Source organism: Lathyrus oleraceus, chromosome 3 (genome assembly GCF_024323335.1).
Source record: "Lathyrus oleraceus cultivar Zhongwan6 chromosome 3, CAAS_Psat_ZW6_1.0, whole genome shotgun sequence".
NCBI lineage: Eukaryota > Viridiplantae > Streptophyta > Magnoliopsida > Fabales > Fabaceae > Lathyrus > Lathyrus oleraceus.
Window position 1 is genome coordinate 273,754,695 of NC_066581.1, and position 21,888 is coordinate 273,776,582.

General features: G+C 32.2%; 4 protein-coding genes and 1 pseudogene across 4 annotated transcripts; 4 read left to right on the forward strand and 1 right to left on the reverse strand.

Annotated features, from left to right (window-relative positions):
- Window positions 1–3,261: 3,261 nt before the first annotated feature.
- On the forward strand, window positions 3,262–4,673 carry LOC127130808 (uncharacterized). Its single transcript, XM_051059775.1, has 4 exons — window positions 3,262–3,304; window positions 3,476–3,826; window positions 4,148–4,248; window positions 4,443–4,673. The coding sequence occupies exons 1-4, from the start codon at window positions 3,262–3,264 to the stop codon at window positions 4,671–4,673; spliced, it is 726 nt and encodes a 241-aa protein (XP_050915732.1).
- A 451-nt stretch (window positions 4,674–5,124) lies between these two features.
- LOC127130809 (uncharacterized) lies at window positions 5,125–6,153 on the forward strand. Its single transcript, XM_051059776.1, has 2 exons — window positions 5,125–5,379; window positions 5,488–6,153. Exons 1-2 carry the CDS (start codon window positions 5,125–5,127, stop codon window positions 6,151–6,153), a joined length of 921 nt encoding a protein of 306 aa, XP_050915733.1.
- A 364-nt stretch (window positions 6,154–6,517) lies between these two features.
- LOC127130810 (ATP-dependent DNA helicase RRM3-like) lies at window positions 6,518–7,030 on the forward strand. The gene has a single exon (XM_051059777.1). The coding sequence runs from the start codon at window positions 6,518–6,520 to the stop codon at window positions 7,028–7,030; it is 513 nt and encodes a 170-aa protein (XP_050915734.1).
- A 2,171-nt stretch (window positions 7,031–9,201) lies between these two features.
- LOC127130811 (glutathione S-transferase DHAR2-like) lies at window positions 9,202–13,562 on the forward strand (annotated as a pseudogene).
- A 4,317-nt stretch (window positions 13,563–17,879) lies between these two features.
- Window positions 17,880–18,703, reverse strand: LOC127126939 (glutathione S-transferase DHAR2). Its single transcript, XM_051056012.1, has 3 exons — window positions 18,646–18,703; window positions 18,472–18,562; window positions 17,880–18,360 (listed from the first exon to the last, which is right to left on the reverse strand). Exons 1-3 carry the CDS (start codon window positions 18,701–18,703, stop codon window positions 18,198–18,200), a joined length of 312 nt encoding a protein of 103 aa, XP_050911969.1. The 3' UTR covers window positions 17,880–18,197.
- Between the last annotated feature and the right edge of the window lie 3,185 nt (window positions 18,704–21,888).

Here is a 21,888-nt window from a genome sequence, read left to right on the forward strand (position 1 = left end):
CCAACTATATTTTTAATTAAATTTTTAATGCTCATAACGATTATACACTCTTATATTTTGAAGCGGACGATAATTTAATTGTATTAGATCAACCATTATTTCACTAATAATTTAATTATTGCAATACAAAGTTTATTACGCATTATTATAATACAATTATTAAAATAATTTAAATTAATATAAGCTTCAAATTATGAAAATAATTATTAAAATATCACACTCTACTAATTAAATGGATAATTTACCCATTTAATAATGTAATTATTAATAATTGTGCGTAATAAAATATGCGGTAAGAATTTAATAATTATTTTCATAATTTAAAACTTATATTAAAACTATTATTATTTCACTGCAACAGTTATTTTAATATATTTTCATAATTTGATATAATCTTTATTTTGAAAACAAATTATAGTAAAAGATATGTATGAAATATAAATTATAAATTTAAAAATATAAAAGGTAAGTTTGAATGAAAAAAAAGAAGAAGATTGAATTCAATGTTAAAATTCTAAAGTTTATAAATACAATAATTGTGTCAAAAAAGCACATTAATTAACCAACAAAATTTTTTTCACCTGAAATTTTAAAATATTTTATAATCATCGCTAAATAAGTATAGTATAATTAATAATTTTATTATTTTACTCTCTAGCAACCTTAAAAGTCTATGTAGCAACCTTAATTTGAAACAACTTGAAAAATATTTTTAAAACATAATTTTTTTCACCTGAAGTTTTAAAATATTTTGTAATCATAGTTAAATAAATATAGTTAGAATCAATAATTTTATTGTTTTACTCTCTAGCAATCTTAAAAGTCTCTGTAACAACCTTAATTTGAAACAACTTGAAAAATATTTTTGAAACAAAATTTTTTTCACCTGAAGTTTTAAAATATTTTGTAATTATCATTAAATAATTATAGTAATTTCATAACTTAAAATACTATAAAATTTGTGTTTGATATGCGATCACAATTAAATACTATAGTTTTTGACACTTATTGAAATAATTGAATAAATGCATTTTACTCTTTGTTTGTTTCTTGAACATACTCTATTGAATACTATAGTATTTTGATTTTGGCTTGACTCTATTATTTTTCCATTCTTATCCTTTAATCAAGATCACCGTAGAAAATAGTAATATTATCAATCATATTGTTTATTTGCATTGATAGGAGAATAGTTATATAATATTCTTTGGTGTGACTCTTTCTTTATTTTTCCAACATAGATAATATTACAAATAAACAACATGGATGGAAGAAAAAAGAGAATAGAAGCATCATACATATCCATCATAGAAAATAGTAATTTATTTTCTTTCATTCTTAATTAATGATATCCATAAAAAAGAAAACAAAGAATGATAAAGACCGTAAAAGGAGAAGTATAGTTATAATCAATATCTTTATTATTTTATTCTCTAGCAACTTTAAAAATCTATGTAGCAACCTTAATTTGAAACAACTTGAAAAATATTTTAAAAAATCAATAAAATATGCATGAAGAAGATGATTTATAGTAAAAGATTAGAGTAGAGATGAAGAAGAAAACAATATATAGTAAAATATTAGAGTAGAGATGAAGAACAAAAAATTAGATAACACATATTGTATTATTATTTTTACCTGACATTTTTCATTAACTTGAGAGATAACATATTAATCATATTTAATAATGGAAGTTTAATGAGGGATAACATATTAAATTTTCTTAATGTACATCCATAACTATTTATTACCATAATAAATAAAAACTGAATTGATCAAACCATTTAAAAAGGAACAGAGAATATCATATATAATATATTCCATATTACAATCTAACGTCTCATAATGGTTTCAAAACTTTATTATAACGAGGGAATAGTGAAGTTTATTTTGTTTTTGTGACCAAGAAGTTACATTTTAAAATAATAAAGTTTATTAAGTACAAAGTGTAATGCTTATTTTAATATATTTTCATAACTTGAATAATAAATTCATCTTATTCACTGCAACACTTATTTTAACGTATTTTAAATAAAGTGTAATACAATAATATATTACATGATTATTATATAAGTGATATATTTAATGTATTTTAATTGTATTAGATGAAGTGGAAATAATTTAATTATTAAATGCGTAATTTAATTATTAAAATTATTTTGAATGCGCAAATTCAATATTATGTGAAAAAAAAAAATGGAATGAAATCTCACTAAAAGATATCGCTTATACCTATTTAGAATTATTCCACTTTTAATAATTAAATTCTTATATTATGACTCCATCTATTGTAGTGTTAACGTTAACATCAATTTATCAACATTTATGTAGGTCATGCAACATATTAGGACTAAAAAGCACAAAATAGGTTATTTGCGAAAATCAACAACATATTTAAATTTATAGTATACTTGAAATTTTATGGTGTTCTTATAAAAATCCTCAAAGTTTAATGCAGAAACATGAAAAAGATGCATGGCTCAATTGAAGTTACTGAAATAATTTAAAGTTTTTGGAAAAGTAACCAAAAGAGATAATTTTTTAAAAAAATGTGAGGGAATAGAAAGTGTTAGAGAGAAGAAAATTTATGTCAAATCATCTTCTGATGATGTATCGGTTTTCGATCAATTGTTTTTGGAGAGGATTCAATATAGTTTCCAGTTGGCAATTACATTAATAAAATGGAAAATAATACCCGTCAAATATCAAGTCAACAACAAAGGTCAAGAAGGGCTGAAAATGAAAGGAAGAGGAGACAAAATATGAGCAACGAGCAGAGAGAAAACAATTTGTTGAGACGACGTGAAAATTATAGGCGGCGAAAAGAGCAAGAGAAACAAGCTCAAACATCTCACCCTATAAACAGTCAGTTGAGAGTTCCATTTCAAAATTTTATAAATATGACTTTTCCAAGATCACACTTTCAAGAAACTCATGACAGTGAAGTCGACCAAAGTAGAATTACACATGTTAATGATGTTGCACTTGGTTGGTGATGATCAATATATACATTATATATTACATTTCATAATTTTGTTCGCTTTCGTCATATCTCATTTTATGTATTTATACCCGCAGATCGTAATTGCACATCACCTAATCAATGAAACACATGAGTCAATCCGATACAGGTATAAGTGATATAGTTCTAAGTATGCGAGTATTAATTTTTACAAATGTATATATATTAATTATTATTTTTGTATCAGACGATATGGATGTTGATGAAGCTTTGGAGGATGCAGTAATATCATATTTAACATGGACACAAGAGAAAATGGTGCATTATCACGTCGTCCTCAAGGTATGTTCATAAAAATTTTACTTCAAATAAATGTAGCCTTTACTCATGTGACATAAAATTTAAAATCATGCAATATTAAAATATAATAATTGAGGCATCTTGCGTATATTTTTATTTGTATTTTAGATTTTAGATAATATTTAGTAATCAATATCAAACTCCTGCCTGTAGAATCAGGACATGCTTTTCGAGAAAAGCACAATATTGTTCAAAATTTCAAAAATAATATGATGATGGCAAAATCCCGCTTGCCTCATCCAATTACATGTAGACACTGCAATGCAAGATTGTTTCATCATGAATCACGTGACACGTGTTGTAATGGTGGAAATGTATCATTCTCACGAGTTGATGCTCCTATAGAATTGCAACAATTATTTTTGGATGGTTCAGCTGAAGGAAAACATTTCAGGCAACATATTCAAAGTTATAACCATGTGCTTTCATTCACTTCAATTGGTGTTCACGTTGATGAGAATATTCTTGCATCTGGTCGTGGTATATACACATTTCGTGCTCAAGGTGCTTTTTACCATAACATATGAGGTTTCTATCCAAATGAGGGTGTCAGGCTGCGTTTCTTACAACTATACATCTACGACACCGATAATGAGCTACATAATAGAATGTAGGAAAATCCACAGTTGCACCAAAATGTAGTTTAAAAATTACAGAAAATGCTCCATTAGTTTAATCCTTTTGTAATTAGGTTCAAGCAACTGTCAATACTTCCAAATATCAGTGAATGTAGCCTCATAATTAAGGAGCGTCCAAGTAATCACCATCAATACAATCTTCCAACTGCTGAACAAGTTGCAAAAATTATTGTTGGATGTGATGCAGATTATATGGATTATGGAAGGGATATTAATGTCATTCGTTGTGATGGAAATCTCAAGAAAGTTCAGGAGACAAAGGGATATTATGATCCTTTGCAATATCCTGTATTATTTCCATTTGGGACGCATGGTTGGAACGTCAACACAAAAAATTGCAATGGATGAAGAGTGTCATGTAAAGCATATTACAGTTACATGCTTCAGGTAAATTGGATTAATTTTAGTAGATAGTGTACTTAGCTAAGCGTTGTTTAAAAAACTTTACATTTAGCACCGACATTTTTTTCAATCAACTATAGATTCGCCCAAATGATCAATCAATGTTGTTAAACGCGGGTCGACTGTTGCAACAATATGTTGTAGACAATTATGTCAAAATTGAATCAGGGAGATTAAGGTGGATTAAAGAGCACCAAAGTGATATACGTTCTGAATTGTACCAAGGTTTACATGATGCTTTGCATGTTGGTGAAACTAATGCAGGTACAAATTCATATAGCATAAATATACAGTTTCAGATTAATAATTAGTTGTACTTCTAATGCTAATCATTCATGTATTCTAATACTAATGCCTTTCATGAATCGTCGTAGAGAACATTGGAAAAAGAACAAATTGCCATCATCATTTATTGGCGGTCGTCGAGACATGACACAACATTATGAAGATGGCATGGCTATTGTTCTTAATGGCGGTAAACCAGATACTTTTCTAACAATGACATGCAATCCTTCTTGGAGTGAGATAACATCAGAACATTTGCCTTTTCAAACACCACAAGATCGTCCAGATTTGCTAACAAGAATATTTCGTTCGAAATTCGAGAAATCGAAGGATGATGTTATTAATAAAGGAGTCTTGGGTAAAGTTAAAATCTACATGTATGTCACTTAATTTCAAAAGCAAGGACTGCCGCATGTGCATATGTTGTTGGTCTTAGAAAGTAACGACAAGTTGCGTGACCCAAAAGATTATGATAGTATGGTAAGAGCAGAAATACCTAAATTAGAATGTGAACCACAGTTGCATGAAGCTGTTTTAAGACATATGATCCACGGACCTTGCGGCATAATCAGCCGAAAGTCTCCATGTATGAAAGACGGGCATTATAAAAAAAGGTATCCCAAACAATTTTTGGATGAAACACGTCAAGGCACTGACCCATATCTCGAGTATAGGAGAAGGTTTGATGAGTCTGTATCGTTAGGTAGAGATAGGTCTGTCGATAATAGATGGGTGGTTCCTTATAACCCTTGGTTACTGTTAAAGTATGACTGTCACATCAATGTAGAGATTTGAAGTAGCATTAAAAGTATCAATTATCTATACAAATATGTGTACAAGTGCCCTGATCGTGTGGCTATGGAGGTTCATAAAGGATCATACATGGATGAAGTTCAGCAATATGTTGATGCAAGATGGGTTTGTGCTCCCGCGGCATTATGGAAAATATTTCGATTCACTCTTTACCGATTATATCCTTCGGTTGAAAGATTGCAGATCCACTTTCAAAACCGCCATCAAGAGCGCTTTTATGATCATCAACAAATTGCAGATGTGTTAAATAATGAACGCAACTCCAATACAATGCTCACACAATTCTTTGCATCGAATCTACGAGATCCACAAGCAAGAAAGTATCTGTATAGAGAGATTCCAGATCATTATTGTTGGAACAAGCGGGATATGGAATGGCATCATAGACGGTCCACAAGAAAAGTTATCGGGACAATCTATACAGTATCACCTTCGGAGGGAGATAAGTTTTACTTGCGACTGTTGTTATCTTATGTCACAGGTCCAACCAGTTGGGAATATCTTCTTACAAATAATGGCACGACTTTCAATACATTCAAAAAATCAGCCGAGGATAGGGGATTTCTAGAGACTGATCATAGTATTCGTGATTGTTTGGTTGAGGCTACGAGTCTCCGAATGCCATATGCTTTATGGAGGTTATTCATGACGATTTTAATATTTTGTGAACCTACTAATGTTAAAGGCCTTTGAAATGAGTTTTTTACACATGGTAGAGGACTATCAAACAAGTAACAATGTTGTGGAATCAGACTTAACTAATATGTTATTGAAGGACTTGAATGAACTCTTAAACCTGCACGGTATTTTTTTTGAAGATTATGATCTTCCATCTTTACCCCCTAATACAATAGACAGAGGTGCAATTCCAAGTATCGTACAAGAGGAGTTAGCGCTCGATTTCCCCAATAAAGATATTGAATCTGTTGCTAAGTTAAATAATAATCAAATGATTGCATTCAACACCATTATAAATGTAATTATTTAAAAACACATTGGGGTATTTTTTGTTGATGGTCTAGGAGGAACAGGTAAAACATTCCTTTATAGAAGATTAATGGCAAGTTTAAGAAGTAGAGGAGAATTTGTCTTAGCAACTGCATCATCTGGTATAGCTGCAATATTGTTACCCGGTGGTAGGACTGCACACTCTCGATTTAAGATACCTATTGATATACAACCGAGTTCCATTTGTGGTATTCAAAAGCCAAAAGATCTTGCAAATCTCATTAGATTTGCTTCCGCAATAATTTGGAATGAAGCACCAATGACAAACAAAAATTGTTTGGAAGCCTTATATCGATCATTACAAGACATTTGTAGCAACAATGCTCCATTTGGTGGAAACGTTCTGATCATGGGGGGAGATTTTTGTCAAGTTCTTCCTGTTGTAAGAAAAGGTACTAAGGCACAAATGATTTCAGCATGTATTGTTCAGTCTCATTTATGGAATCATACCAAGATTTTACGTTTGCGTCAAAATATGCGATCATTGCATGATCAAGAGTTTGAGAATTTCTTATTCGCATTGGTGATGGTGTTGAACCTACCAAACCAGATGACATGGTGAAGTTACCTTTACATATTGCAATTCCATGGGAAGGGGAACATTTCATACAAGTACTTATCCAACATATTTTTCCTAATTTAGAATTGCATGGTTGGGATGCCCCATATATGGTACAAAGATCTATTTTGACACCAACAAATGATGATGTCCAGAAATTGAATGATATGATTATCGACTAGTTTCCAAGAGAAGAACATAATTTGTTGTCGTTTGACGAGGTTGAAGGAGATAATCAAAATTTATACCAGCAAGAATTCTTAAACTCAATTGCACAAGGTAGTTTGCCACCACATATTCTAAAGATAAAAAAGGGTGCACCATTGATGTTGTTACGAAATCTAGATCCTAGATATGAATTGTGTAATGGGACGCGGTTATTATGTCGTGGTTTATTTATGAATATGTTGGATCTGCAAGTGATGGACTGCCTTTTGTCATTAGTAGAAAGCAGTTTCCTGTGCGACTAAGTTTTGCAATTACAATACTTGATTGAATGATGAAGGCTCTGATTTATAGGGATGAATTGAGTAACATAATAGGGTAGCTCGGGTAGCAGTTAGGGTAATCCTTAACTTTGTTAAGTTTTTAAGTGTAAGTTTGTCAAATGTTGTCAAACTCTGTTAGTTAACTCTGTTAAAAATCAGTTAATTCAGTTAGAGGATATTTGGTTAGTGTTAGTAGAATGTTAAAGTTTTTTAGATATTTTGTTAAGGTTGGTTTGAATTCAGTTAGTATGGTTAATTGGTTAGTGTGAAGTAAAATGACTCAGTTAACCAAGTTAGTTATGAGCTAGGAATTGTTTTTAAACTCAAACATTTGGGGTCAACTTGAATCTTACATGAGGAAGAATGTTATTTGTTATTGGTTTCACTTACCAATTATTTGTTATTGGTGCCATTTCTTTTACTAACTGAATTTGAAAGAATGAATGGATTTGAACTAAAGTTATTAAAATGGAACTATGATGAGATTTGGTCACTTTGTTGAAGTTATTTTGTTGTGTTAATTTGAAAATTAGCATAAAAATCAACCAGCTAAGAGTGTTAGAAGTTAGCATAGTTAGTAGGGTTAGTTGCAATTAGTGAGCAAACTTGAATTACTTGGTTGTTAGTGTTAGAATCTAGAATTGGAGTTTTGATTTTTTAGTTTCCAGTTCAGAATGTTAGAAGTTCCCTCTTGAGTGATATTAATGCAATTGTTATGAACTTCTAGTTGCGTTTAGGACTGCATGCTAATTATAATGAGTTAATATGTGGATATTGTTAAATGAAGATGCATACTGCTACATATTTATACTATTACAATATTACCTCATGTCTGAACTTTTATGGGATAGGCTAACAGAGTGAACTATGTGTCATGTTTGTATGTTCAATTAGGTGAAAACAAACTGGAATTGACTTGGCTGAATGAACTGTTTTGTTTGGTGTTCTTTAAGTGAAAACAATCATGATTTTAAATGAACACCAGTAGGAATTGTGTTATGCCATGTTAAATGATGATTGAATCATGTTAATGCTTATGTGCATGCTTTGGTGTTCTTTTGTTATGATTGTTGCATTGTTATAAGTGAACCCTAAAACGTTGATGTAGAATGATGATGCTGGAAATGAGTATCTTGAGCTATATTAGAATAAATGAGGGTGTGGCATGGCGGACCCACAAGAACCACACCTTTAAAATCTAAAATTGAAAAAAAGATCTATAAACTCTTTTAACACTATTGTACTCAATCAATTATTAACTAAACTTAATCCATCCAATTAAACCAAAGACCGAACCATAACAAGATTCCTGAAATAATTGATGAATCTAGTCCATATATAGACCATATACATCGAATCTTCAACGAATCTAAAAACAAAATTTTATTTATAATAATGGCAAAAAGAAATATTAGTTATATTATTCAAATAAATATTTTTTTTAATTTAAATTTCATACCATTAAAATAAATATTTTTTTATGAGACTGACAATATACAAATATGTCTTTGATTTGATTTGTTGTATCACTAATATAACTTTTGTAATAGTACCATGTCAAAACTAATCTCATATGTTTAATAAACATTAGCGTATTTTAAGCAGACTCTAACCATTTCCTTAACCAACCTTCCATCATTATAAAAACACAACACCAATCATCAGTCACAAAACACACACCATTCATTCTCTAATTCAGATTCTTTCTTCGCATTCATTCATTCATCACAAATGGCTCTCGAGATCGCTGTCAAGGCCGCCGTTGGTGCTCCGACTATTCTCGGAGACTGTACGCTTCTCTCCCTCTCTAGATTTCGGTTATTCATTCTTCTTCATTTTTCATATTTTGATTTTGTTTCGTTTTCATTTCAGGTCCATTTTCACAAAGAGTGCTGTTAACTTTGGAAGAGAAGAAGATCGCGTACAACACTCACCTGATTGATGTATCTAACAAACCCCAATGGTACTCTAAAATCAACTCTGCATGTAGTTTTTTCTTTTTCTATGTATTGTTTGTGTGTATTTTGTTGAAATGTGTGGGTTATTATTCATTGTTTTGTTGTTAGGTTTTTGGAAGTGAGTCCAGAAGGGAAGGTTCCAGTGGTTAAGTTTGTTGGAAAATGGGTTTCTGATTATGATGTTATTGTGGGGATTCTTGAAGAGAAATACCCTGAGCCATCCTTTGTTACTCCTCCTCAATTTTCCTCAGTGTATGGTACTTCAATTTGACCCTCTCTATTTTTGTCCTTTCAGGGTTTACTTTTTCACACCGTTTTGTTTTCATTGTGTTGTTGCTGTCACCGTTTTTGGTCCAATTTTGTTCAAAAATGATACATGGTATTGTCATAACCTCTGCTGTGTACATAAAAAAAGCGGGCAAACGGACATCAAAGAACAGACAAAAAATAAAGGTGTGGCATGGCGGATCCACAATATAAACGGATATTTGATTGATCAAGTATACATGGTAAACAATACCATGAACATACCACACATTGTATAATGGTCAACAAAACTACTTTGAAAGTGTGTTTTGACTAGAGTAAATATTCAGGTGCTTTTCTTATAGCATTGATTATGTACTATTTATTATTTTCAAGATTATCAAAACATTATATGCATGACTTTCTTTTTTAATGATGTTTCATAGATTTATTGGTCACCGTAGCATCCTAGCACTCTTTGGCAAGTGAATTAAATACCGATTACATTTGCAACATTTTTGTTGTTGTTCTTTATAATATTGGTCAATGGTGTGAAATGAAAGGAAAATAAGAGATTTAGAAAAAAGTTAGAAAATAAAAATAGATATTCAAATAAAAATAGGGAGAAATTTAATAATACAAAAGATAAAATTGGTTGGAAAAGATAGGAATATTTAATTATTTCTTTATAATTAAGATGATAAATATTCACTTTCAATATGTTACCGTAATTTACTACTTAAATATGTGATATATATATATATATATATATATATATATATATATATATATATATATATATATATATATATATATATATATATATATATATATAGAGAGAGAGAGAGAGAGAGAGAGAGAGAGAGAGAGAGAGAGAGAGAGAGAGAGAGAGAGAGAGAGAGGTGTTCCTTTACTAAAACATATTGAAAGTGAATATATATCATCTTAATTTTATTTTTATGAAATGTGTCCAAGTAATATTCTTTTTAACATGACATATATGAAAAACATCATAAAAGATATACACACGTTAGCGCAATAAAAAAAGCGGACAAACGGACAAGAGAGTAAAAACAAAAACTCGGTGTAGCGCAATAAGGAGACTTGAAAATGGCCAAGGGCTCAAATTAGATTTTCTTAGTTCCACATTGCTTAGCTGAGATATATTTTGAATGTATTCTTTGATGATATGATATTTCATCATGTATTTGTAGTTTTTTAAATCTCAAGAGCGTATTAATAAAAGGATGTATGAAGAATTGATTTGAATCTTTATAAGGTAAAAAAGCTATATTACACTACTTACTATTAATTTTACCATCTTTTTCTCTAAAAAAAATTCTAATTTGAGAGTCTTACACTTTTTCTTTACTATGGAAAAAAATTGCAGGGAAAAAGAAAATACTTCGAATAAAGATTTCATGTTCGACATTCCTCTTAAAGAACGTCATTGATTACACAATATCAATATACTTTGCATGCTTCAATATAATTTTGAATATCTTTGTTTACCATTTTCAAAGTATAGTAATACTATTTTTAATATGAGGTACAATAGAAACCTCATAAAAAGAAAAACATACATTTATTTTTCTCTGCTGTGTACTTAATCTCATATGTTTAATAAACATTAGAGTATTTTAAGTAGACTCTAACCATTTCCTTAACCAACCTTCCATCATTATAAAAACACAGCACCAACATAAAGATTAGAGTATCATAGTTAAATACATTTGTTCCTTTATCTAAAGTGTTTTCTCTGCTCTGTACATTAAAAAAACGGGAAAACAAACACCAAAGAACATACAAAAAATGAGGGTGTGGCATGGCGGACCCACAATATAAATGAATATTTGATTGATCAAGTATACATGGTAAACAATACCATAGACATACCACACATTGTATACTGGTCAACAAAACTACTTTGAAAGTATGTTTTGACTGGAGTAAATATTCAGGTGCTTTTCTTATAGCGTTGATTATGTACCATTTATTATTTTCATGATTATCAAAACATTATATGCAAAGACTTTCTTTTTTAATGATGTTTCATAGATTTATTGGTCACCGTAGCATCCTAGCACTCTATTGCAAGTGAATTAAATACTGATTACATTTGCAACATTTTTGTTGTTGTTCTTTATAATGTTGGTCAATAGTGTGAAATGAAATGAAAATAAGAGATTTAGAAAAAAGTTAGAAAATAAAAATAGATATTCAAATGAAAATAGGGAGAAATAAAGTAGGTTAATGCTTGCAGTGTGGAATGAGCTAGAGAAGGAAAACAAAGAATTTTTTGAGCCATAAGTGAAGTCGAAGAGTAGTACTACCAGATTGGAAATGATGAGGTCCAAGGAAGAAACAACTCACGTGATAAAGAATATGATTTCAACTTTGGATTCCTCTCAAAATCCATAATAAGACGATAAATAAACAATAATTCACTCAGAGGAAAGATACTCTCTACTTTATTATCACTAGCTAGTGCTATCTCTATGTTGATTATTATGGTATTGTAATGACCAAAATTTTCATCCATATGATTTCAGAAACAGTGTTGTAAATATTAATGTCTATATCTTTAATTTTTCATAAGAAAACATGTTGTTTTCCTTCAATCAGTTCTCTAATTTTCCATAATATGCAAATTGCATCCAAAGAGAAGATACTATTCGGTAATCTAAAGTTTGGCGCGCTTAGGAAATCATTCAGGAACATCATAGTTAAATACATATGTTCCTGATTGACGAAAAATACCAGTTATGTACATTAAAAAAGTTCTACTTTATTTTATATACATTTTTATAGAAATAACTTTTATCTAAGCATTAAATAATAAGCATTTGTGCTTCTAAATTTGGATGTACACACTCCATGTTCATAATTGTAGTGGATCTAAGATATTTGGGACTTTTGTGAGCTTTGTGAAGAGCAAGGATTCAAATGATGGAACATAGCAAGCCTTGGTTGTTGAACTGAATGCTTTGGAGGAACATCTTAAGGCCAATGTATATATGTTAATTATAATCAACAACCTTATTTTTTGTTAAGTTTTTTTCTTTTTTTAACTTATGGTAATAGTTAATTAAAAAAACTAATATGTTGGAGGTATGTATGGTAACCCACGGTCCATATGTTGCCGGTGAGAAGGTCACTGTTGTTGGTTTGAGTTTGGCACTAAAACTTTACCATGTAGTGGTTGCACTTGGCCACTTCAAGAATTGGACTATTCCTGAGAGTTTGACACATGTTCACAACTACATCAAGGTAAGCGGTTATTTTCGGCAATGCATGTAATGTTTTTGGTACAACTAAGAAGTTGAAGTTAGCTTCAAATGTGTGGAATAATCAAGTATACACGGTAAACAATACCATGAACAATAAGAAGATTAAGTACACAACAGAGAAATTTTGATCATTGTGTTCCTGATTGACACCAAAATTAAGTTTTGTCTTTATATTTTGTTATAGATTGTTCAAAACCATAAGAAGATTTAGATAAAATAAGAAAAAAAAAATGTTTCTCACAGTTTATTAAGCAAATAAACATTGATCAGTCACCATTTGCATTAAGTTTTCGTTAATGATCTGACAAGAAACCGAGGATTTTGAAACACTGTGCAAGCATTTTTGATACTTTTCAAGTCAATTTTACTTCCGGTATAATATTTAAGCATTTCCATTCATTGTTATATTTTAATTATATTTTCGTGATTTTATGCATGTGATAACTGTGTTTTTGTCCAACAGGTCCAGGTAGAAGAACCAGAGAACTCAGAGCGAGATAGTGCGAGATTCCGGCAAGCAAAGGATTGGAAAACCCCGGTACAAGAGGCCTGACACGGCCACCCATGTCACCTGACAAGGGCCGTGTTAGGCAAAGGAGGGCGTGGCAAGGAAGACAGTGGCCTGAAACGACCACCTGTGTCAGCTGACACAGGTCGTGTCAGGCATCAACCCCCCGTATCAAGAGGCCATGGGCGTGTCACCATTAACAGTAGGCTGACACGGCCACCCGTGTCAGCTGACACGGGCCGTGTCAACCCAAGCCCAAAATTTCCATTTTTCTCGGGCTTTTGTTCGTCGGGCTTTTCAAAGAGATTTTTGGACATGTCCACTTGCTGCTTAGAATTTTCATTATAAAAGAGAACCTTCTGCCTAAGGAAAGATCATCTTGGAACAAGGAAAAATACAGTATTGTGAAGCAATCAATTATTACAGAGAACAAGGTGTTTGGAGAGCTGAAGGTTTTGATGAGTGGGAGCGATTGAAGATCAAAGTCATCAAATTACTTGTAATGTGTAATTTTTGTATTGCATTTGTTTAAAAAAATATGAGTAGCTAAACCCCCCAATGCTAGGGGGGTGTCCCTGATTTAGAATTTTAACGAATTTGAGTTTACATTTGCATTTATAATATTGTTTTTACGGTAACCATTTGATGTGTTTATTGCTTTCTCCTTCGGACCAATCGAGATTGATTTGTGGTTATCAATTAGGCTGGACCGCCATTGATAAGGTTTTCATAAGGTTACTCTACAATAAATATCACCTAGGACTAGGGATACCCTGTATGAACCAGAGTATTCTTGATATTATAAAGCTTAACTTCACCTTAATTGCATATGGACATAGAAATTAGGGTAGATTGATTAAAGGTTTTCTCACCAAGGACTTGGGAGAAAATACCCTTGAGAACTGGTAGTAATTGATATTTGTTGATGCAATAGTAACTCAGAGCTGTTACAGGGATAAATCATACACCTTCTCTGACATTGTTCCTTTTTCCCTGTAAACCTTTATTTTCATCCTTATTTGCTTTTACCTTTATTCTTATTTTTTTACACCAAAAAACCAAATTAACAGTTTTTGTTTAATTGAATGATAATTTAAACTCAATATTGACTTGCAGTCCTTGAGATCGACATTCGGAGAATTTCCCCATTATTACTATAAAAGGCAAAATAATACATTTGCTATTTTCCCAATCAAGTTTTTGGCGCCGTTGCCGGGGACTGCCAAAATATAGAGTTTAATTTTAAATTCAATTAAAATTTTATTGCTCTGCAATAAAATTATTTTTCTGTCATTTATAATTTACTAATTTGTGTATGCGAGGAGAACCCTCAACTGAATTTCTTTTTGATGCAGAGAGCGAGAGAACCCTTCACCGAAGACGCAAAAGTCAAAGAGTGGATTCCAAAGAAGAAAGTACCTCTGATCACTCAGAAGTCAAAGAACCAATGACTGAAGTTCCTCCAATTCCACCTCTTCCACCTCCGAAAAGATTCCTAGGTGACTATGGAGGTGTAAACGCACCAGGTGGTCGACTGACCATTGTCAACCAACCGGTGAATGTGATAAATTTTCAACTACATCCTAGCACAATCAATCAATTGGAAAGAAAAACTTTCACCAGAAAGGTTAATGGAGAGGCCAACAAACACTTGCAAAGATTTCTGACCTTGAGCACCACCTTGAAAATTGATGGTCACACTGATGAAGCAAATAAATTAAGAATGTTCCCGTTCACCTTAGCTGAAGATGCGGAAGAGCGGTTCTACTCTCTTCCAGCCGGCAGTATCACATCATGGGAAGAGATGGAAACTGCATTCTTAAATGAGTACTTTCCAGCATCAGTATTCCTGAGAAAAAGGTACGAAATCCTTAATTTAAAACATAAGGATGGTGAATCATTGGGAGACGCCTACAAAAGATTCAAAAGGGTCTTAGTAGCATGTCCAAATCATAATATGGATCAGACCGAACAAATGCAGATGTTCGTTAATGGGCTGAAAATAAAAACAAAACAGTTGATTGATACAGCAGCGGTGGCTCAACAAATTTCTCAACAGCCACTGGTATTAAAAGGATTATTGAAGTTATAGCTGCCAATGAGCATCTAGAATTATATGACAGGTGTACTAGTCAGCCAGAGAGGGTGATTGATCTCAAATTAGAGACAAATAAAATTTGTCTGGAAGACACAGTTGCTGCCGAAGTAGACAAGAAGTTGAAAGTTATGAATATAGGTACTCAACAGATAGCTCAAATCCAACCGGCCCAGGCTAGCACTTGCGAAATTTGTAATGGACCTCATCACACGGTCTATTGCTTTTCTACCCCCCAACAAATTGAAGAGATCAAATTCTTGAAGCAGAATAATCCCTACTCTAACACGTACAACCCAGGTTGGAAGAATCATCCAAATTTCTCCTGGAAAGATCAGAGAGGGAATGTTTCGCAACAAGGTATAGGGTAATATCAGACTCAATATCAACAACAACAGCAACAACAGGCACCTAAAAAGGCTGAATGGGAAATCACCATTGAAAAATTACTCGCCCACAACATGCAGTTTCAAGAAGAAAGAAGGACTAATCATAAAAAAACCACAACCTCCATCAAAAATCTCGAAGACCAAATGGGTCAGATAGCATAACAGTTAGCTTCAAACTCTCAAGCCCCGGGTACCCTACCTAGTGGTACGGTAACAAATCCGACGGAACATAACACTGTTAACGTTATCGTAACCCGAAGTGGGAAGTCAACGAAGGAAAACAATATGGAAAAAGATGGATTGTTAGAAGTGGATTTAGAAACCAAGGAAACCCAGGACCAAGATGAAGAAGTGATACTACCACCTGTCAAGGAGAAAGAAAAGGTTCTAAAACCAGTCATCAAACTCCCTTAGCCTCCAAGACAGAAAAAGAAAGATCAACATGAGAATTTTTTTGAGAAGTTCCTGGAAATGTTCAAAAAGTTGGAAATAAACATCCCTTTTTTTGAAACATTAGAACAAATGCCAATATATGCCAAGTTCATGAAAGACATCATCTCCAAGAAGCGTTCCACTGATATGGACCCGATCATCCTAACTGAAACATGCAATGCCATTCTCCAAGGCATGAAAATCCCAGTGAAAAAGAAAGACAGGGGGTCGGTTAATTCAAGAAGGCTCTGATTGACTTAGGAGCAAGTGTAAGCCTGATGCCACTATCCATCTATAAAAAAAATAGGCATTGTCACTATTTAAGATACTCGAATGACACTTCAGTTTGCGGATCGCTCTGTTAGGCGACCCTATGGAATTGTGGAAGACGTTCTTGTAAAACTTGACAAGTTTGTTTTCCCAGTTGACTTCTTCATTCTGGAAATGCCTGAAGATGAGGAGATTCCTCTCATATTGGGCAAACTATTCTTAGAAACAGAACGGTGTATGATAGACATCGAGGAAGGAACAATGACCCTCAAAGTCTATGATAAAGAGCTAAAAATAGATGTGAGGAACACAATGCAATACAAAGATGATATTGGCACAAGACACACCATAGAGATAATAGATCAAGTAATTGCTTAATAAATTGAAAGACATAGACCCCAGTCACCACTAGAACGAGTCTTAAGTCTATCAATTTTTGAAAGTGATGAAGATGAAGGAGAGTCTGAGGTGCTCGTTATGATGGAAAAAAACCCTGAATGGATTAGATCTAGACCACACTAGTGGGAAGATTTAAGACCACCACCACCATCAGATGTCACTGAAGAACCAAAAACAGGGGTGAATCTGAAGCAGTTACCAACAAATCTGAAGTATGTATTTCTGGACACTGAAAAGAAATACTCAGCTATTATCAATGCCAGTCTACAAAGTGTACAGCCAAATTCAGAAGCACAAATGCTTATTATTTAATGCTTACGTAAAAGTTATTTCTATAAAAATGTGTATAAAATAAAGTCGAACTTTATTCGTAATCTATCCAAGAGATTTTATGGAAATAAGAAGAAAAGGTCATAAATTGTTTCCATAAGCTTTCTTCAAGAGTTTTAAGAAGTGTTTAAACAAGTAAATAAGCTCAAATAAATCAATCCAAATAGTTCTTCGTACTAATTTAACTGTTCACAACCCCACCTCACAAAAGAACAGACAAAAAAGAACATAACCAACACCAACATAAACATTCCCATGATCTTAAATACTATCTTCAAAGTGTGAATTGTCATAACCTCTTTTCAAAGATGTTCTTTCTTTGAAGAGATGCGTCTTACTAGTATACTATTACCATCTCTCCCCTTAAACATCACCACAAAAAATAAGAACAAAAGAAAATTTTAACATAGGAAAAAATATCAACAGTAATAATTTTCAGACACCCATTTTCTCATACAAATCACTTTAGAAAATGTTGTTAATTTAGTTGAGTAGAAGATTAATTCAATTCAAGATCAAAATTGTAATTAATTCAAATACATAATTTACAGTGTTTCACAATTTTATGCATGATTTAAATTAACCAACAACTCAATTAAATTAACCACACCTGCATGTGATTTGAAAGTTGATGCAGGTGTAGAAAAATGAAGGGTCCATGTATCATTTTTGAACAAAATTGGACCAAAAACAGTGACAGCAACAACACAAAGAAAACAAAACGGTGTGAAAAAGTGAACCCTGAAAGGACAAAAATAGAGAGGGTCAAATTGAAGGACCATACACTGAGGAAAATTGAGGAGGAGTAACAAAGAATGGCTCAGAGTATTTCTCTTCAAGAATCCCCACAATAACATCAGAATCAGGAACCCATTTTCCATCAAACTTAACCACCAGAACCTTCCCTTCTGGACTCACTTCCAAAAACCTAACAACAAAATAATGAATAATAACCCACAAATTTCAACAAAATACACAGAAACAATACATAGAAAAAGAAAAAAAGAAAAAACTACATGCAGAGTTAATTTTAGAGTACCATTGGGGTTTGTTAGATACATCAATCAGGTGAGTATTATACGCTATCTTCTTCTCTTCCAAAGTTAACAACACTCTTTGTGAAAATGGACCTGAAATGAAAACGAAACAAAATCAAAATATGAAAAATGAAGAAGAATGAATAACCGAAATCTAGAGACGGAGAGAAGCTTATAGTCTCCGAGAATAGTCGGAGCACCAACGGCGGCCTTGACAGCGATCTCGAGAGCCATTTGCGATGAATGAATAAATGCAAAGAAAGAATGTGAATTGGTGAATGAATGGTGTGTGTTTTGTGACTGATTGATTGGTGCTGTGTTTTTATAATGATGGAAGGTTGGTTAAGGAAATGGTTAGAGTCTGCTTAAAATACTCTAATGTTTATTAGATATATGAGATTAAGTTTGACATAGTACTATTACAAAAGTTATATTAGTGATACAACACATCAAATCAAAGACATATTTGTATATTATCAGTCTAAAAACATATATTTATTTGAATGGTATGAAATTTAAATTAAAAAAATATTTATTTGAATAATATAACTAATATTTCTATTTGTCATTATTATAAATAATTTTTTTTTAAATTCGTCGAAGATTTGATGTATATGGTCTATATATGGACTAGATTCATCAATTATTTCATGAATCTTGTTATGATTCGGTCTTTGGTTTAATTGGATGGGATTAAGTTTAGTTAATAATTGATTGAGTATGATAGTGTTAAAAGAGTTTATAGATATTTTTTTCAATTTTAGATTTTAAAGGTGTGGTTCTTGTGGGGCCGCCATGCCACACCCTCATTTTTTCTAATATTGCTCAAGATAACCATTTCTAGCATCATCATTCTACATCAATGGTTTAGGGTTCACTTATAACAATGCAACAATCATAACCAAAAGAACACCAAAGCATGCACATAAGCATTAACATGATTCAATCATCATTTAACACGGCATAACACAATTCCTACTGGTGTTCATTTAAAATCATGATTGTTTTCACTTAAAGAACACCAAACATAACAGTTCATTCAGCCAAGTCAATTCCAGTTTGTTTTCACCTAATTGAACATACAAACATGACACATAGTTCATTCTGTTAGCCTATCTCATAAAAGTTCAGACATGAGGTAATATTGTAATAGTATAAATATGTAGCAGTATGCATCTTCATTTAACAATATCCACATCTTAACTCATTATAATTAGCATGCAGTCCTAAACGCAACTAGAAGTTCATAACAATTGCATTAATATCACTCAAGAGGGAACTTCTAACATCCTGAACTGGAAACTAAAAAATCAAAACTCTAATTCTATATTCTAACACTAACAACCAAGTAATTCAAGTTTCCTCACTAATTGCAACTAACCCTACTAACTATGCTAACTTCTAACACTCTTAGATAGTTGATTTTTATGCTAATTTTTAAATTAACACAACAAAATAACTTCAACAAATTGACCAAATCTCATCATAGTTCCATTTCAATAACTTCAGTTCAAATCCATTCATTCATTCAAATTCAGTTAGTAAAAGAAATGGCACCAATAACAAACAATCGGTAAGTGAAACCAATAACAACTAACATTCTTCCTCATGTAAGATTCAAGCTAACCCCAACTGTTTGAGTTTAAAATCAATTCCTAGCTCATAACTAACTTGGTTAACTGAGTCATTTTACTTCACACTAACCAGTTAACCATACTAACTGAATTCAAACCAACCTTAACAGAATATCTAAAAAACTTTAACATTCTACTAACACTAACCAAATATCCTCTAACTGAATTAACTGATTTTTAACAGAGTTAACTAACAGAGTTTGACAACATCTAACAAACTTACACTTAAAAACTTAACAGAGTTAAGGACTACCCTAACTGCTACCCGAGCTACCCTATTATGTTACTCAATTCATCCCTATAAATCAGAGCCTTCATCATTCAATGAAGTATTGTAATTGCAAAACTTATTCGCACAGGAAACTGCTTTCTACTAAGGATAAAAGGCAGTCTATCACTTGCAGATCCAACATATTCATAAATAAACCATGACATAATAACCGCGTCCCATTACGCAATCCATATCTAGGATCTAGATTTCGTAACAACATCAATGGTGTGTGATGACATGACTTCTCAAATGTTTTGATGACGACAAACTTCTCTACAAGTCTAAGATTGATTAACAAAAAAGATTGATCAAGATTCAAGCTCATGAAGGAAGTTTTCAACTAAATGATCAAGTCTCGATGAAACTCATGAAGATCCGTATTTCAAATGAATAGGTATAACACTTGACCTTTAGATGATTATACAAGTGTTCAAAACATGTCTCATTCATGCCATAATAATTGGAAGTAATTTTATGCATCCAAGAAATCATAACACTTAACTAACCACTTGATTGCTCTCGGAAAAACAATTACAAATGACGATCTCAATCTTAAAGTACTAAGATCATTGACTCTAGAATGGCAACCGAAGGTGACGGCTATCTCCGAAAAGAAAAGTCTTTCAACAATGACGTCCGCATCACTCTTTGGCAAACTTCAAGAACATGAGTTAGAACTTGGTAGGCTTGAGAAACATGAAAGTCAAGAAAAGAAATCTAAAGGAATTGCCTTGAAGGTAGACTTAAAAGAAGATAAAGATGATGACGCATTAGAGGAAGATGAGAATTTCATGCTCCTTGTTAAAAGTCTTGGTAATTTCTTTAACAAAAATGATAAATCCTTTATCGCTAAAAAGAATAGACATTTCAGGAAAAAGGAGACCACCACATCTACGCAAGATATAACATGCTACGAATGTGGAAAGCAAGGCCACATAAAGCCGGAATATCCTAAACTTTCAAAGAAAGGCGGATTCAAGAGCAAGAAGGATTTCAAGAACAAAAAGGCATATGTTGCATGGGAGGACAATGAAATTAGTTCTTCATCTGGATCGGATAGTGAGGAATGTGCAAACTTGGCGCTAATGGCTTCTCATCATTTCGATGATGAAGAAGAGGTTAGTAATGATTTTTCTATTTTTGATGATGATGCACAAGGTGCAATTAATGAATTGTTAAATGAATGCAAAATTCTTTATAAAACTATATCATCTCAAAAGAAACAAATTTCTTCCTTGGAAGAAAAGATTGAAATTTTTGAAAAAGATTTTGAAAATGAAAAACAAAAGATGATTAGTGAAAAGAAGAATTTTGTATGTCTAAAGTGTGAGTCTCTCTCTTTCCAAGTTGTCCAACTTAAAAGAGTCCTTGAAAGGTATGAAAAAGGACAAATTGGTTTGGAAGGGGTTCTTAGCCAACAAAGGTACTCAAATGACAAAAGTGGACTTGGTTACTCCAAATTTTCTAAACCAAGTTCAAATAAAACTATCTTTGTTAGGCCTAAGGATCAATCT

Coding starts and splice junctions, on each gene's coding strand:
- LOC127126939 (XM_051056012.1), bottom strand. CDS start 18,703: ATGGCTCTCGAGATCGCTGTCAAGGCCGCCGTTGGTGCTCCGACTATT. Junction 18,563..18,645: donor TCCGACTATTCTCGGAGACT/ATAAGCTTCTCT, acceptor TTTTCATTTCAG/GTCCATTTTCACAAAGAGTG. Junction 18,361..18,471: donor GTATCTAACAAACCCCAATG/GTACTCTAAAAT, acceptor TTTTGTTGTTAG/GTTTTTGGAAGTGAGTCCAG.
- LOC127130809 (XM_051059776.1), top strand. CDS start 5,125: ATGGTAAGAGCAGAAATACCTAAATTAGAATGTGAACCACAGTTGCAT. Junction 5,380..5,487: donor GGTCTGTCGATAATAGATGG/GTGGTTCCTTAT, acceptor TATGTGTACAAG/TGCCCTGATCGTGTGGCTAT.
- LOC127130808 (XM_051059775.1), top strand. CDS start 3,262: ATGGACACAAGAGAAAATGGTGCATTATCACGTCGTCCTCAAG. Junction 3,305..3,475: donor ATTATCACGTCGTCCTCAAG/GTATGTTCATAA, acceptor TCCTGCCTGTAG/AATCAGGACATGCTTTTCGA. Junction 4,249..4,442: donor ATGATCCTTTGCAATATCCT/GTATTATTTCCA, acceptor AATCAACTATAG/ATTCGCCCAAATGATCAATC.
- LOC127130810 (XM_051059777.1), top strand. CDS start 6,518: ATGGCAAGTTTAAGAAGTAGAGGAGAATTTGTCTTAGCAACTGCATCA.